Here is a 17,843-nt window from a genome sequence, read left to right as displayed (position 1 = left end):
TGGCAGCATTTTGGTATCTTTGAATAACACTCATTTTTGTTGATTAAGACCTTGAGTGGCTATGGCGGTGCTGTGGTGGTGTGTTCATTTTCAGAAAACCATGTTACTGTGAGGTTTCGTGTCAGAGTGGGCAGGAGAAGAGTGTTGAGTGTTTTTGCGACTGGAGGTCGGTCTGTACGGCCTGGCTCGTGTTATTCCCAGGTTCACTACCCATTTTCCAGACATCGTTAATAATTAGGCACTTGACGGAATGGTTTAGCATCTTCGTCATAAACTCTGTCCTTATGGGGTTAGAGAGAGATCGGACTTTGGACCACAACTCGACAAATCCTACGCTCAAGTTGCAGTTCTTCAAATGATCCATCCAACGTTTCCGTTTGTCCTCATTTACCAACCTGCTGTTTTCTGCATTCAGCAGAGCAATCCGTGGGTTGTTTGGGTCGGTACTGCGGATGTTGTCACGTTCCTCTGCTAAGAGAATTGCCTCGACTGGCAAGTAAGGACGCACAATTGGAATTCGTCCAGCCGGTATAAAGCGAGCAGCTGCTGTTATAACAGTTTTACGGAAACCCCACTCGGCATTGTAAATATATGTGGGCTACGGAAGATCATTAGATGAGACTTGTGAAGTTCCTGATACTGGTCCATTCTGCTTTCTTGTGGTTTATAGCGGTGTTCAGAGACCATAAAGTCGTTTGGACGTTCCTTGAATACGAGTATGCGGAGGTGATGTTATCCAAGTGAAACTACAACTCACCAGGATGTACAGTTGATCAGACCTGCGCTAGCACTTGTGCTGTCCGGCGCAATCATCCATAATCCGGGTAGGAGCATTAATTTTGGATCCATAAAGTACTTTCGGACCTAGTTTGTGTAATAAATAACCAGTTCATAGAAAAATGTATGAAATTACTTAAGAATCATAATACTGTTCCACAGAAGTGGTTGCCATATCACTTGTATTATGGGTATTGTTACGAACTATTTGAATTTATCACTCTGTAGCTGCTTGCAATATTCATCATGTTTATAAACATTTCCAGTGCTTGAAACTTCTACTTATCAACAATGTTGATAAAACGCTGATATTAACATTGTTTGTGCAACTGTTAAAGCTGCTAAAAGCTCTGGAAATAGAACATTCTAGTTGTCCGTTAGATAGATAATTCATGAAACTACTAGAAGATGGCAGTGTGTATATAGATATTAAAAGAAAATACCAGTTAGTGAGTTTACCATAGGCGCTGTTCGAAGTATTCTTGTACATTATAAAGTGTGTGTATTCTTGTGAAATGTAAAAAATAGTTGTTACAATTTTAAACTACTAATCTGCTCTTATTTGCAATCAAAATTATCCATTTTTAAAAGGTAGAAACGTAACAGTGATATATGTTGTGATTATAGTTATTAAGTTAAAACTTTAACTACCAGTTTCTATATCCCATGCGAGAGCTTTGAGTAAACATTTAAAATGTATTTTGTTTTTGTTACAATAGCAAAATACATGTTAATTTTTCACTCAAAGTACTCACATGGGATACAGGAACAGGGAGAAGGTCGTCACTAAGAGTCTCAAATCATTTCAGTATGAATAAAAACGTTTTCATTTATTTTCTTCTGGGGAATGATATATTTTTCTTCACTTTTCGTAATTATTCCTTATTTCTATTCGATTCTTGTATATGAAGTTAAAAATCGTATTATGGCTACTTCCAAAAACGCTGCCTATAAGGAACAACGTCTATACCATAGAGAAATATTCATAGATCGGAAACTCTGCTGTCAAAGACCTAACTCAGTTGTCAAAAACCTAAGTGGTGAGAATGTATTAGTAAATAAAATAATGTGAAAACAAAAACAACACTCGTATGTGTGATTATTTTGAGTAAAATTTTGGTTTGAGTTTTTTTCTAGTTTCCGCTCTTGTTGTTTCTCTATGGTCTATACTACAAAGTGAAATAAATTGTGATGTTTAAAAGTATTTTTGTGTTTAAACAAAAACATTTATTTAAAATATAGTAGATGAATTAAGTTAAGAGATTTAAAAAAGAAAACTCTACACATTTGAATATCTGAACGCATAAATCTAATTACTTTCCGGTGTAGCTGAGCGGCTATGGTCCGAACCGGACTTGGAGTTTGATCGTGATCTGGAACCAGATTTTGAACGTGATTTGGAGCGACTGGCAGATCGAGAACGTGAACCGGATTTTGATCTGGAACGACTGCGCGAACGGCTGCCTGATTTGGAACGTGTTCCCGAACGAGAACGTGATCGAGATCTTGATACCGATCTGGATTTTGTGCCCGATTTTGAACCATCCGAATCACTGCCTGAGACTATGCGTTTGCGTGCTTTTTTAACACTACCAGCACTGGCATCTGAAGCACTACCGCTGCCACTACCAGAACGACTGATACTTCGTTTACGTTTAGGGGCTCCACTTCCGCCATCGCTGTCCGATTCGCTGGTGGATATAGTGGCTTTGGAAACAATCTTCAACCGCTGTTTGGCTGAAAGTTTTTCATCGATCTTTTTGCTCTGTTTCGTTTTCTTCTTTTGTTTCTTTTCTTTGCGTCCCTCGCCACCACCACCACCATCACTGTCACTATCATAAGTGGTGGCTTTGCGCTTACGTCCACCACCACCTTTCTTCTTTTGTTTGGGTGGACGTTCGCCTCCTTCCCTAGGCGCATCACTGCCTTCAGAATCTGTAATAATGTCATCCTTGCGGGGTCGTCCTCCTCCTGTAAGTAATAAATGAAGAAATATTAAACAACAAGTAAGAGTGCTTTATTCTGCTGTGCAGAATCTTACATATCCTCCACTAAATTATACTTTAAGATAAAAATTAAAAACAATGTTAAAGAAAATGTTTGCATGCTTTTGTATTTGAACAAAAATGTTGGATGAAAAAAATTTCACGTGCTGTGGTCAAAAATTTACAGAAATAACTTAAATGTTATAATATTGTAATTGCCCGTTAGTTTCGAAGAATTGTATAGATGGACAATGAATAGATGGACATATTTTCAACAGAATTTCTATATTTAAAATGTCCTGCATTAAATTTACCTTTTTTGCGTTCCTTTTCCTGTGGCGCTTCCAGAGTCATAATTAAATTCTTGGTCTTTTCAACATACTCTTGACGTTTGGAGAACATTTGTTCACGTGAAGATTTAAGCATGTCTTCACGACGTTTACGTTCTTCCTCTTGGCGCAATTTAAAGGCCATACGTGTCTCTTCCTGTTTAAGTTTAAGAGTCTTATCCTCTTCGTCAATGCGACGAGCTCTGGCGACATGATACTGAGCTTGTGACAATAAATCTTGACATTGATTGGCCTCCATACCGGCAACCTCAATATTGAAACGAGTTTTATCACCATTAATTGAAAGATATTGAAAGTATCTGAAATTAAATAAAAATAATATTTACATATTGTTACAGAAATTAATGAAATGTCTTACTTTTGAGCCAATTCTAATTCATGTACAGCTTGTAAGACAATTTCCAAAGTGGATTTTTCATCTTTCAGTATGGCCATGGCCAAACGTTGTAAAACTACAGCAATGTTGAATAACAAAACCTAAAAATGGGATTAGAATACAGTAAATATATAACATTATTTCTATTAAAATATACCGTGTCTTGTGGAGCTACTCTCCTGGCTTTAAGTAGCACCATTTTGGCTTCTTTAAGACGATTGGCTCTCAGATAAGCTCTGGCTAAATATTGCATCACCTCAACGTTATGATGTTTATAGAACTTTTTCATACAATTTTCGTACATTTGTATGGCACTGATGTATTGCTTTTGCTCCACATACACATGAGCAATATTCAGCCATACATCAGAAAAATCTGCTGTAGCTTCACGTACTTGAGCAAATATGTCACGAGCTTCGATGACACAACCTTTATGAGCCAAAACAGCTCCTATGCCGTTAGTGGCCCAAATATTGCGAGGGTCATTGCGTAGAACTTGTTTATAAATGGTCAAAGCCTTGTCTTGATGTTTTCTTTCCTTCTCTTTATCCTTAATGGGCTGATGTAGAGTTTGCAATGAAAAATTACCCAAAGCAATTAGGGAATAAGCATCTTGTGATGTAGCGGGATTCTTTAAAATAGTTTCAAAATTCTTCTGCCCCAAAGCAAACTGCATTTTGGCTAAATGCAAATTACCCAATAAAGATCTTAAAATAGAAAGATTATGTTATATTAAAAACTTTAGGTTAAAAAAGCAAAACCTTAAATAATTCCTTACCTGGCATCTGGATTATCATTGTTAATATTTAAAGCATCCTTAAAGAAATCAGACGCCACAAAAATCAAACCTTTATCACGAGCCATACAACCCAAACGCAAATAACAGTCAATATAGTTGGGATGTTTCTTTAAAATATCTTTATACAATTTATCGGCAACGTCGAAACAGCTCATGGCCTCATTTAAACGTGCCAAATTATAGGTCATGGTCACTGATATAGAATCATAATATTGTGTGTCATTTGGTGACTCCGATTTCGCTCTTTCCAACGCCTCCATTAGACGTTCTTTAGCAACTTTCAAATTTCCCATACGATACTGCAGAGCCGAAACATTATTAAGAATTTCTGCTGGTATTTCAACTTTAACTTTATCCGTTAATATATTCGAAGCTGTACCGTAGGCACTGAGCGAGGCTAGCAAATCATTTTGTTCTAGAATTTGTGCCAATTCAATCCAGGCTTCAACATCATCCGGGAATTGTTCCGTAACTTTTTTCAAATGAGCCTTGGCCATGTCACGTTTTGTCTGAGAATTTGAGTTGGCATAGAGAGATCCAAGAATTTTCATGGTTTCATAATTGCCCGGTTGGATTTTTAATACTTTTTCGAAACATTGGGCGGCCTTAAAAAATACAATAGGGTTAATTTTTAATTACATTTGTTTAATATTCAGTTAGGTGTGGTTTCCTTTACTGGAAACAAATATTCAAATTTAATAGAAAATCAACTCAAAAATAAAAATTGGGAATATATAGGAACATTTTGAAATCAACTTTCCGAAGCCCCCACGACTATCTTGATTTTTTATCTATACCTAGATTATTAGTATGTAATTAAGATAGAAAATATGGATATTTAATGAAAGACATCTCAAAGACCTATACAACACCATAGAAATTCCGTGTAAACATGAAATGCAAAATGATTTCTTGACAAACACGAAATTTTTTTTTCAAAATAAAAAAAATTAATTTGAAAAAAAAAAAAATTTTGCCATGCATTTTTTTAACTAATAAATTCAAATTTTTTTTTTAAATTTAAAAAAAAATTCCAAATGAAAATTAAAAAAAAAAAATTATAAATAATGAAAATAAAATTTGTTAAAATTATTTTTTAAAATTTGGTAGAGAAATCGAGGTAGTCTTTTTTTTTTTTGCTTTTATCTCAGCCATTTGTATGTGGAGTTTAAATATCAACGGAACCAGAACTATATCCGATATATTGAAGTATCAATCATGTTTGTATGTTATTTGGGTTTCGAAAAGTTGATTTCACCTGATGGACATAGATATGTATATCGATCCAGAATTTGTATAACTTTATGGTCGTAAATGAAAAATGTAGAATATACATACTTATATACATATATTCTTATGTCATAGTAAAGGGTATAAAAAAGGTCGCCAACCCAGTAAAACCGTACTTAAGTACATAATTTGTATTAACGTAGATTTTTACAATTTTATTTTCGCAAAAAAACTAATTTTTGGAAATTTAAAATTCCGTTTATACTAATCCGCACAAAATTAACAAGATTTGACAAGTTTTTATTTTGTCTACTCACATTTTCAGTATCTCCTCTATAGATGTACATCTGACCCAATCCATAATGCGGTAGCACAAAATTAGCTGGAGCTATCTGTGTCGACTGATAATAGTACTGGAAAGCCTGATCATAATCACACTGAGCATGAAAGCTTCTAGCCAATTGATAACAGCTTTCGGCACGCATGGCCTCGTTCTCGGTATTGTGAAAGGCGTGCAACGCCAAATGTTGCACTTTCTGGTAATCTTTTTTGAAGAAGAAATGATTGGCCAAGTGATTTAAAACCATGGGACTGGTCGAATCAATAGTGTATGCCTTCGACAACATCTGAACACCCATTTTATTTGATTCAGGCTCGTGTAGATTTAACTTGAGAATGGCCAAACCTATTAAAGCACCCACACAATTGGGATCCAATTCCAAAGCTCGCTGGAAGGCCAATTTGGCTTTATCCGGATTGTTCATTTTCAGAAAGCAATGACCCATGCCCATGCGCACATTTGCCGGACAATTGGGATTGGTACGCAAAGCCTTTTTGTAAAAAGCCAATGCTCCGCGATAGTCCTTTTTATTGAAAGCAATGCATGCTTTGCCCAACAGCGAGGGAATATTGGAGGGTGATTGATTCAATACAAAGTTAAATTGCGCATCTGCTTGTTCCATTTTATCACCTTCCAAAAGGCAAAAATAAGCTCTACCCAACAAATGGTTCTGGTCATACATGATAATTTTGTCGGCCGTTGTGTATAGATTGGTGGCCTTCATAAATAATTCTCTTTTCTTGTCCTTGGACTTTTCACGATTAGCTTCCTGTACATAATGGGCGGCCAACATGTCAAAACAACGCATTTGATCTTTCTCAAAGTCTCTATAGTCTTTGTTGCCGTCATTCTTGGCGGTCTCCAATAATCGTATGAAATCATCGGTTTTATTTTGTTTATAATACGCCAACTGCAAAAATAAACCGTAAAGATATTTATTAATCATCAATTTAATAGTCACAATAAATTTTACTTACCGCCACATTAACCCAAGTGTTCAATTGGGAACGTTCTTGTCTTAAAATGCTCAAGACTTCTTGGCATTCTGGCAACTGATCGGGATGCACCTCTATAACCTAAATACAGAAATAATTACAAAAATTCAATTCATTGTGATAAATTCTCACTACTTACCTCATCTGTATCACGAAGAGGTATTTCTATAGAAGCCGACATCCTGGAAAGTTGTTAATTTTAACAAAATATTACACAAAAATTCCTTAAACTTGAGCAAAAACACACAACAAGGCGAATTTATAGAAGGTGACGACAGAACTACAACAAATACAACATATACAAAAACAATAGGTACTTTGTTTTTGTAAAAAGATAAGTGAACTGTCAAAGTTGCCTGTGGTTGTTTTTGCTTTTGGGTTTGTTGTATTTTTCGCCACAACAAACACAAGTGAATTGACAGTTCACTTGTCTAAACAACTGAATAAAAAAAATAATCAGCTGTTCTTCTGTCGTCACCTTCTATAGATTCGCCTTGACACACAACTTAGCTAAAAAAGAAAACACTTTGCTTTTGACAGCTTGTTTAGAGTAGTTGTTTAAAAGGTAGTAGGTTTGGTACTTTAGGTACATCACAGTGATGCCAGCAAGAAATAAAAGGATACAAAAACGTAAACTTGTGAAGGCAACTGAAACATACTTCCAACACCGTGTTCAGTAAAAACACAAACACGTCGTGAGCCGCTGATATGAGCAAAACCATTTTTTTATATTGAGTTTTTCGTTAAAAATAGGGGGTCTTCAAACCAGTCAGTCTTATAAGAAATGCACAGTGTATGTGTAGTGTGTTTGACCAGAAGAGCCGGAATATAAAGTACAATCTGGCAACATTTCCGCCATTGGCTTTTTGTAATCGATATACACACAACAATTTGCTAGCATTTTTGTCGCGTAATTCCGTATTTCCAACAACAAATTAAAAAACAAAATAAATTCGCAACAATTTGTTTACTTTTTACGGTAATTCAAATAGCCCCAGAGTTTTTTGCATTAAAATCTAAAAAATGTGGTTTATTACACATACAATAAGCGGTAAGAGAAGTAAACTTTTGTGCATGTATGAACTTGTCTAATATTTCATTGTTTGGTCTACATTTGATAGGCGATTCGGTATGTCTCTTGCCGACAAAGCTAAAATATTCCGTAGGACGTATGGGAGCAGACGTTGAACTTCAAGATGAAATTTGTGTGAGTCGTGCCCATGCTGCTTTTCATTTGGTCAAGAGTGAGGAGCAATATAAATTGGAATTGGAAGATTTAGGTTCCAAATATGGTACTTTCCTTAATCAAGACATTGAAACTAATACAGCCTTGGTAAAAGGGCGCAAAATAGGTTTGAAAAACGATGATATAATACGTTTTGGCCGTTTACAAAACATATGGAAAGTCCAGTTTATGACTATAAAAACGGCTATATCTTCGCTGTCCAGAGAGGACACTTTACTACTTCAGAAATATGTTACAGCTTTGGGGGGTAAGATTCTAGATGAATGGTCTTCCGACTGCACACACTTAACAATGACGGATAAATTAATTACCATGAAGCTATTGCATGCACTTGTTGGACAAAAGCTGGTTGTTACGCCCACCTATTGGAAAGATTTACTTAGTGCAGCCAATAGTGTTAGAACACATCTACCTAAACCGGAATCGTACAAACCAGATTTTGATGATGACGATATTAATTTAAATTGTAATGCCAAGAGACGTTTGCTCTTTAAAGGTTACACATTCGTTTTCTTGAATCGTAAACATTTTGAAACGTATAGTCCGATTATAAGGTCAGCTGGTGGAATATGTAAAGATCTGAATTCTGGTGTACAGAAAGCGTTTCTCATTAAGGATAAAGTTGTGGTGGTGGAATATACGCCCTCCACACAAACGCAAAGTTCACAAACTATAAGCACAATTGCAGGTGAGTTACTTATAATAGGACATTTAAATGGTTTTATGTAAAATAAATAGACTGCTCTCTACATACAGTGTGTTACAATAAAATATATATATTTTTTTGGAAACTATTCCATAATTTACCATACATGTACCAAATATAAATGTATATTTCTAAAATGTCTGCACATGATCACTTTCTGTGTCGATTAAGCCATGTCCATCCGTCCATGTAAACCTTGTAATCAAACTACAGGTAGCAATTTCAAAGATAATTCGACAAAATTTGGCACAAACATTTCTATTGTTAAAGGGGCGAAGCCTATTGAATTTGGTTAGAATCGGTCTGAAAATAGTTAAGCTCTCAAAATATCTTAGTTATACATATGTATATCCGAACTTGCACCACCAAATTTTGTTACGATCGGTCCATAATAAGTCCGAAAATCACTTCACTTAAAAATGTTGGTATTCAAATAAAATTTAATACAAATAAGTTTACATATGGGGGATTTTAAAGCTGATGATTTGAACTTCAATTCAAAACAGTTAATTTTTCAATTTAGTATGTTATAAACCTAGACAAATAATCGCTTTTCTTCTCTTACCTTTAAATAGACTTTTTAGAATCAAACTCCAAACGTATTATACCAGAATACGAAATTGGCTTTGCTATATTACGCTGTTCCATGAAGATATTTTGCAATCCTTGCTATAAAATGCCTAATACAACACCGGCATTGTTTCCAAGTGAAATGTCAAATGATTCAAATAGGATTGATTTGACTGAGGAACAAAGTACGCCCAGCTTAAATACCGAATCAATGGATTTAGTAATTAGCGAAACAAATGAAAATATGGTAACATCAACTCCTTTCATTAATGCGGGAAATACCAATCCCAGCCCGAATAAAGAAGAGCAGTCTACGTTGAATACTCCAGTAGAAAATCAAAGGAAACGTAAAGTAATGAGTGTTGATTTAAATGAAAGTGATGAAGAAGATCTCTTTAAATTTGAATCAAAGAAAACTTGTAATAAAAAAGATGATAATGGGGAAAAGGAACAAGTTGTTAAGACAGTTGAAGCTAAATCTACTGTTGTTGAGCCAATTAAGAAACAACTCAATACCACTAACGTATTTTTACAAAAATCACAAAATAAAACACAAATTTCGCTCAATCAAACTGAAGAACAGCCCTCAACTAGTAAGGAAAATCGTAAAAGACCTTTAATACAGGTTTTAAATGAAGAAGACGAGGGCAACGATGATGATCTTTTCAGTTTTGGCGACACTCAAAAGAAGAAAGCTCGCAAAGAAAACGACGAAGAAGATGATTTGTTTAGTTTTAAAGAAAAGGAAGGAACTACAACTAAAAAACCAATACGTACCATTGAGTTAGATGAAGACAGCAATGACATGGAGCCCACACAACAATTTATTGTTGTCACTAAAAAGGCCTCCATACAAATGCCTAAACCCAAAATTATTCCTCGTAAAATATCGGCTATAGAGTGGATATCTGGTTCTTTGGGTAAAATTAATATCAAAAAGGAAAATTCGGCAGTAGAAAAAAATGAAAATGAAGACGAAAATATGGTTAAAACCGAATCGGAAATAAAATCAGAGCTCGATGCTGAAAACACCATAACTGAAGATCATCGCAAATGGTTGGAATCACTGAAAGATGCCATTGAAATACAACAAATATCGCTAAACAACACTATCAAAAGTGTTGAAAAGTCTCATTATAAATTTAAAAATCGCTCAAATAACACTGCAGACAACTTAAATGAGACTATACCAAATTTCAAGAGATTTGTGAAGGTAAATTTATAAAAAATATAATTTCAGAATGATACCTTTTTTAATTTTATTTTGTTTCAGAAATATCATGTCCCTTCACAAAATAATTCCATCGCTATTAAACTTCATTTACGTTGAGCTGATAATGCAGTAAAATATTTTTTTACATACAATTCACATACATTTAAGAAAAATTTCGAAAATATTCAGAAGTGAATACTGCTGTTGAACAGGTAATTTATTTCGTGGGAATTATTTTCAAATAAAATGCATACATCTATATACACATTTTCAGTCTATAAATTAAATAATTCGATTTGTCGATTATTTATTTTTTATATTCCATTCATGTAATAAAAAATAATCAACAAGAATGTGCTAAATTTTATTTATGTTAAGAATTATAGAGGATTAACCCCCATTAACACGAAGTCTGATTATGGGTTAACTAACAGTTATACTGACAGTTTTCATACAAAAATAATTTTAACCGACAGTATAACTATTAGTTAAGGCTTAACCAGACTTCGAGTTAATGGGGGTAAAGCTCACCTTTAAAATTATTATTAATTATAATTAAACTTTTTTTGAAAACTATATCCCGTGGCTGGTCGCCTGCCACGTCCATTTTTTATAAACATTAAAATTTGGAGTTAGAAATATTTGAAAATATTTTTTATTTGCAACTTTTGAATATTTTTCAGATATTTCATACAAAATTCTGTTTGAAATTCAGTCCACAGGGGCATTTTTTATAGTCGCTTGGACAGGATATTATTTTGTAACATAATAGAGGGTATTATAGGGTCTAAAAGATTTAGCCCCATATTCATAAAAGATTTATAAAATAAAATTTCAATACAAAATTGTTTAGCGTATATGAAAATCGAGTGATTACAATCCAATGAGTTACGAGTTTTAAAGTTGCCTTCCCAATCGCCAGATCTAAATCCCGTAGAAAAAAGCATTGCTCTACTACTGGTTTAAATACATATTTTAATATTCTATAAGTAAAACCAATCAATATGACTATTATTGCTTAAACATTTTTATTCTCAGCTGTTACATTTTACACAATTTTTAAACTTAAAAACTTACGAAATATATTCACAGCTTTCTTTGCTTCGCCGCTTTGTACTTTTCTCTCAAATAACTTTGTGGCTCCAGCCCATTCGTGGCTAAGAATTTTTGTTGTTCTGGAACTATTTAAATTTGTACTTCTCGATTTGCTTTCCATAGCTATAAATCGTTTTATTTCTTCAACTGAATTTAATTGTTCGATATTAATAGATTTTTGTGCCGGCTTATCTGAACGTTGGACCTGTTTACCCACATCTGCCTTCTTAAGCTTTTGAGCTTTAACAATTGCTAGCTTTTCCTCTTGTTGTATTAAATCCTTAAGAGGCTGCTCTTTATCAGCAAGAATTTCATGCTTTTCTAAAGGAACTAATTTCATTTCATCCAACTTATCCGGAAACTTAAATTGTACATCTTTTAAAAATGTTGATTTCAAATTGACGGGCAAATTCAGACGATACAGCAGTGTATTATTATACAAATCAACCGCAAGATTTAACAATTTTATACTTAAACTATGAATTTTTGCTAGCACAGCCAACAGCAAAGTGTTTATTTCAAAGAAGTAATACAAACGTATTTGGCAGGTAAAATATTCAGCTGCTGATACACAACACTCGACTATACGTCGATGCAACTCGCAAATGGCTACTAGGCGTATAAGTAGGAAGTCAAAACTGTCTCTGGTGGGCATTTGTATGCATGTGCCTTCCTCATAGTCCACATCCGGCAAAGTATTTCTAAAACTGTCCAAATCTCTTTTAAAATCTACACGTAATAAACGACACAAGGCTGCGTTTAGTTTACACACATCTTTAAAGCCTTTCATTTTGCTAAAGGAGTTTTTACGCCTGGCCATTAGTCTGGATAGCAAAGCAGCTGTCTCACTGAATTCCTCATGATATTTAGCATGTTTGTTATAATAGTTGTCGATTGTTGCATGTAGTTTTATTACTGCAGTTAAGAAACCGATTAACGTTAATTTATTTATCATCAAGAAATAACTTACCAAAGTGACCATGTTTTGAGGGCAGTGTTACAAATGGTGGTTTTTTAAGATTGAAATCATTCCAAATTCTTTCCATGATGTAGAATGTGTTTTTTCATTGTAGAAGTAAATAAACAAATATATCTGTAGAGATGTGTCACGTGTATTTAAACATTACGTCGTTTTATCGATAACTTAGGGATGATAGTTTAAATTGTTATTGATTATTTTATGTAATCGGTGAACATAATGTTGAATGAACATTTTATTTTACAAATTGTTGCGTTGACAATTGCAGTAGAACCAAGATTTTCTTAAAAAATTAAAAATAAATGATTTTGAATCACCTTGTTGTTTCAATTCATATGTTCCTGCTCATAATGTTATTAGTTAATTTATACTTCCCTAGTAATTTTACGTGAGTCGATTATCACTTTAGTGACATTTACCGGGGTTGAAAATACAATGAAAACTTCCAAGTATTAAGAAATTTGGGGGTTAGTATTTCATTATATTTATATACATAGAAGACGGGGCTATAGCAACATTTACCCTACGGCTAACAGTTCGAGAACTAATTTCCAATTAAAGATTATTGATAATGTAATTTTAATGAATTTCTTTTAAACACTCTTGTTATTAAATTATCTTCTCTTGCGTAGTTTTACGAGGTGTCCCTGCCAAATGTTGACTTTTTAATTAATATTAATTTTTTTTATTAATTTTTTTAGGTGTTTTTTTTAATTTTCTCATATCCAGCCATTTTTAGAAGATCAAATTATGAAAATAAAGTACATATTGAAATAACAATAACAAACATAATAATTCTTACATCGTTTTCTTATACATTTTGTTTTAGTACTTGTTGTGTCAAAAATCTCTTTTAAAATCATGTCTTTAAAAATGCCAAATAGAATCGATTATTTTTTAAATCACATGTGAAACACCCTGTTTCTGAAACATTTGATTACGTTACGTCATTTCTGGTATACGTTTCCACGATACTACACTTTTTCTGACACTTGAGAGAGAGACACTCTTGTTCATATGTTAATATTTATGTATTTCATTTATTCATTTTTTCTGGATGCCACTACAATAATATTAAGGTAGTTGATTATCAATTGTGTGATAGAAAGTTGGTGTACTCTGTGTTATTAGATAATAGCCCTTCCCGTCAACGAACAATATAGTTTAATTAAATAAATAATGGCTTTTAAAACGACTTTTAAATGTACAAATTTGCTTATAAGACGATCAGTAAGAACGGTCTTGAGCAAACCGGAAGGATGGCAACAACTACATAAACAAAGTGTGCGCAATTTTACAGTGGGTCTGACCCTGAAACAAGAGTAAGAGATTTTGATATGATTAAATTTTTATGAATAAAGTGCGTGTATATTCTAAATGTGTGCCTCTTTTTGCTTCTAGTATCAATGTAACATTTGTCAGAGCCAATGGTGAAAAGATTAAAAGTAAGGGCAAAGTGGGAGATTCATTGTTGGATGTTATTGTCAACAACAACATTGATTTAGATGGTTTCGGTGCTTGCGAAGGAACACTGACGTGTTCTACTTGTCATTTAATATTCAAACCAGAAGATTACAATAAACTACCCGAAAAGCCCAGTGATGAAGAGTTGGATATGTTGGATTTAGCGTACGATTTGACAGACACGTCTCGTTTAGGTTGTCAAATTATATTAAGCAAAGACTTGGAAGGTCTGGAGGTACATGTTCCTGCTACGATCAATGATGCACGTAGTGCGTAACATTTGAACAACAACCGCACGGCCAAAAAATAAAGAGAAAGTTTTAAAAACAAACAAATCTCGGGTTTAAAATGTAGACATTTTAAAAACTATTTTATTAAGGTGCTGTTCTTTATTTAAATTTTATATACCTACATAGTTAAAATTTCAAATTAATTAGGGCATTTTCTGTTAATCTATTAATATATTTTGTTTAGTTTAAAGTTGTACAAACAAATAAATGTATTTTTTTTAACCAGTAAGTCATGCATACTGCCGTAAATTAGTGATTATGCAGTTTTTTTTTAGTTTTGTTGCAATATTTTGTTTTTATTGTGTAATTTGACCAAATCTAATCACCGAATTGTTTAATGATAATAATTTTTCACAAAATCATGGTGGATACTTAATGCTTGTCTTATCAATTAAAAAGTACTTATTACTGTAGTTGGTTGTATTAGGGGCCGTAGATGACAACTACATAGGTACCTGAGAGCGAAAAAATTAACCCAGCAGTTCTAGGTGACTGTCCCGAACTAGTGTGATTTACCCATAATTTTGGGTGACAACTACTTACATAACTTGCTACATGACTAGTTATTTTAACACGTGCATGTCCTAAGCTGGGGTCCAATTGGGCCTTTTGGTTTACAAAGAGACATTCTGATACCTGGTCCAAAGTAGTCAAAGCATAGGATTCACATACTGGTTAAATATATGCCAAATGACTCAAAATATATCAATTGCAATTAGCCAAGTGATCAGACATTTGTGACAATTACTGTCTATATGGGATACATTGACGTTGGTATTTAAATAATTTGTATAAAATCATATCGCACTTGATCAACAAGAGGGTATTAAATTTTCAGTAGAGGTTAAAATCTGTTTGTGGTTACATTTTATGAGAATTTGAAAACCCGAATACTTCATAGTAAGCAAATTCCATTTGAAAATATATTAAATGTAAAATTTTACATTTGCGATGATGCTAGACCATTGGCACTTAATAGTGAACTCCGCTATTCTTTTTTTTCTTAAATTGTTCCAATTAATGCAAAAAAAATTATATTTTTTTTTTAAATTTGAACAAGATTTCACACAAGGTTTTTAGGTTTTGACATTCTAGCTTATCAAAATTCATAACTCGGTAATAAATAAAGGTACATTCACGCATTTTGGTATAAGCCTAACTTCAAAACTTATGTAGAAAAATGGGCGGAATTGGACAACTGCTACGCCCACTTCTCATATAAGATACAATTTTATCCAAATTAAAAAAAATGCCTGTTTTCGATTTGTGAATTTGAGAGAAGCGGTTTGAAATGGGTAAAAATAGTTAAAAAGAAAAAAAAAACGTATTGTTGAAAGATAATTTTTATTCATATAGGTTTGGGTTATGTTTGATGTACAATGAATCTTAGGTCATAAATAAAATATGTATACATAGAAGCGTTACTGAGTGACAAAGAACCTAAGTCTGTTGTCAAAAACCTAAGTCCAGCAACAACAGAAAACATGTAAGTCAATATACATACATATTTTGAGTTTTTATATAAGTAATCGAATTTTGGGCTGAAGTATGAGTGATCACAGATCGAGCTCTTTTTCTTGATTAAACGCTTATTGGCTAAGTTATTAGCAAATTTAGATATTTAGAGTTTTTATATAAAAAATCAATTTTTGTTCAGAAATATGAGTGAGCACAGATCGAGCTGCTTTCTTGATTAAACGCTTATTGGCCAAGTTATTAGGGAATTTAGATATTAAAGTTTTTATATAAAATATCGATTTTTTGTGAGAAATATGAGTGATCACAGATCGAGTTGCTTTTCTTGATTAAACGCTTATTGCCAAGTTATTTGCAAATTTAGATATTTTGAGTTTTTATATAAAAAATCCATTTTTGTTCAGAAAATCACAGATCGAGCTCCTTTTCTTGGAGCTCGATCGCATTAAATATTGTAGACAGCACAATTATTGCCACACTCGGTACGTTTTTAATCATAGTAGGTGTAACAGAATCATTTCCAGGTGATTTTTTAATATTATATTGTTACGTTTTAACCTTTTCAAAACGCTGGTTTATTTCCTTTAAATAAACCGGATACTTTTGATTGCAAATAAAAGCCGTTTAGTAGTTTGAAAATTGTAACAACTCTTTATTTCTTTAAAATGTACAACAACAACAGAATTAAATAGCCACTCAATGTTTTTTTTATACACGTTTATAAATTTTCAGAATTACAGACATAATTTATAATGTACACGAATTTACTTGAAAAACACAACACACTTTAAGGCACTCAGATGATGTTTATTCGAAAAGCGTCTCTGATAAACTCACTCACGACTTCAACCTCTGCCACTATTTATAACACTGCATTACCATCTAGAAAGCTCTTTAACTGTCAAAGTTCGAATATTCTAGATCATACGCCATCTGTGGTGTACTTTCTACAATGTTCTTTAACTGAATATTCGAATACAGCGTTGCCAACTTACGATCAAATCAACTGAAAGCTTTTATTTAACAATGCCCACAGATATGTTACAGTCTGCCATTACAGCACTGTTATTTGAAAGCATTATGCTACTTTTAAATCAGCCCTTAAAACCGTTATATTTGAATTCAAGTACAATTTCGTAACAATATTATCCTTGATTACTTCGTTAATGTCTTCTGGGCTTATAGCTAATATGTCATCATTAGATAATGTTGACACAGGTGGCTCTTCAAGTTCAGAAACAATTGTTGGCGAGTTTTGTTGAAAGACTGTACTTAAGTCAAATATTTTAGCCTTTTCCTCCGTGCTGCGAGCCCAGGTCCGTCAGCTTTCCTTAAAGGGCTTGCCTTCCAAAGGGAAAAATTTGTGTGTTTGGTATTTGTCAAACTTTGAATGTAATTTCTATTTCTGCGATCCTCTTCTAATTGAAGGGCTTTTTTCAGATTTTTACTAGCAGCAGACAGCCTCTGCTTTGCAGCAGGTGATCTATTTTGTTGCCATTCTCTTCTGAGTTTTCTCTTTTCTAAAAGAAGTCGTTCAATATCTGAGTTGGAAATGTGCATATCAGTTTTAGGAAATATTTGACTCTTTGAATGATTTAGAGCCGATACAATTAATGACGTAAAGTCATTGACACTTTTATCTACATCTTCCTCACACTTAATACAAAGATCTGTGTGAATATGACTGCTTATATATTTTTTATATTTAAGCCAATTTGTTTTAAAGTAATATGTCTCAGTATGAAATTTTGAAATGTTAGTCCTCTCGTAATAAGATTACTATAATTGGGGAATGATCAGAAGATACAGTGCCGAACTTAAGTATTGGCACAGAATGCTCATTGTACTTTAAGGTCTATTTAGAGGCAGTATTGTAGACATTTTTAATAAAAAAATATATTTACCAGATAGACTGTTGAATTTCCTATAAAATATAACCAACTTCATTTCAA

At 33.3% G+C, this 17,843-nt stretch overlaps 4 protein-coding genes across 4 annotated transcripts; 2 read left to right on the top strand and 2 right to left on the bottom strand.

Moving 5' to 3' along the window:
• Positions 1-1,977: 1,977 nt before the first annotated feature.
• Ctr9 (RNA polymerase-associated protein Ctr9) lies at positions 1,978-7,137 on the bottom strand. The gene is made up of 8 exons (XM_065506445.1): positions 6,992-7,137; positions 6,835-6,933; positions 5,835-6,767; positions 4,267-4,892; positions 3,646-4,195; positions 3,471-3,589; positions 3,077-3,411; positions 1,978-2,748 (listed from the first exon to the last, which is right to left on the bottom strand). Exons 1-8 carry the CDS (start codon positions 7,031-7,033, stop codon positions 2,087-2,089), a joined length of 3,366 nt encoding a protein of 1,121 aa, XP_065362517.1. The 5' UTR covers positions 7,034-7,137; the 3' UTR covers positions 1,978-2,086.
• A 597-nt stretch (positions 7,138-7,734) lies between these two features.
• On the top strand, positions 7,735-10,940 carry nbs. Its single transcript, XM_065504516.1, has 4 exons — positions 7,735-7,903; positions 7,974-8,786; positions 9,380-10,587; positions 10,648-10,940. The coding sequence occupies exons 1-4, from the start codon at positions 7,876-7,878 to the stop codon at positions 10,702-10,704; spliced, it is 2,106 nt and encodes a 701-aa protein (XP_065360588.1). The 5' UTR covers positions 7,735-7,875; the 3' UTR covers positions 10,705-10,940.
• A 652-nt stretch (positions 10,941-11,592) lies between these two features.
• Positions 11,593-12,845, bottom strand: LOC135954581 (uncharacterized). Its single transcript, XM_065504772.1, has 2 exons — positions 12,653-12,845; positions 11,593-12,597 (listed from the first exon to the last, which is right to left on the bottom strand). The coding sequence occupies exons 1-2, from the start codon at positions 12,726-12,728 to the stop codon at positions 11,636-11,638; spliced, it is 1,038 nt and encodes a 345-aa protein (XP_065360844.1). The 5' UTR covers positions 12,729-12,845; the 3' UTR covers positions 11,593-11,635.
• An 850-nt stretch (positions 12,846-13,695) lies between these two features.
• On the top strand, positions 13,696-14,664 carry Fdx2 (Ferredoxin 2). Its single transcript, XM_065503556.1, has 2 exons — positions 13,696-13,983; positions 14,063-14,664. The coding sequence occupies exons 1-2, from the start codon at positions 13,841-13,843 to the stop codon at positions 14,400-14,402; spliced, it is 483 nt and encodes a 160-aa protein (XP_065359628.1). The 5' UTR covers positions 13,696-13,840; the 3' UTR covers positions 14,403-14,664.
• Positions 14,665-17,843: the final 3,179 nt, after the last annotated feature.

Source organism: Calliphora vicina, chromosome 3 (genome assembly GCF_958450345.1).
Source record: "Calliphora vicina chromosome 3, idCalVici1.1, whole genome shotgun sequence".
NCBI classification, from domain to species: Eukaryota; Metazoa; Arthropoda; class Insecta; order Diptera; family Calliphoridae; genus Calliphora; species Calliphora vicina.
The sequence above is the reverse complement of the archived record's forward strand: the minus strand, read 5'-3'. Positions and strand labels throughout refer to the sequence as shown.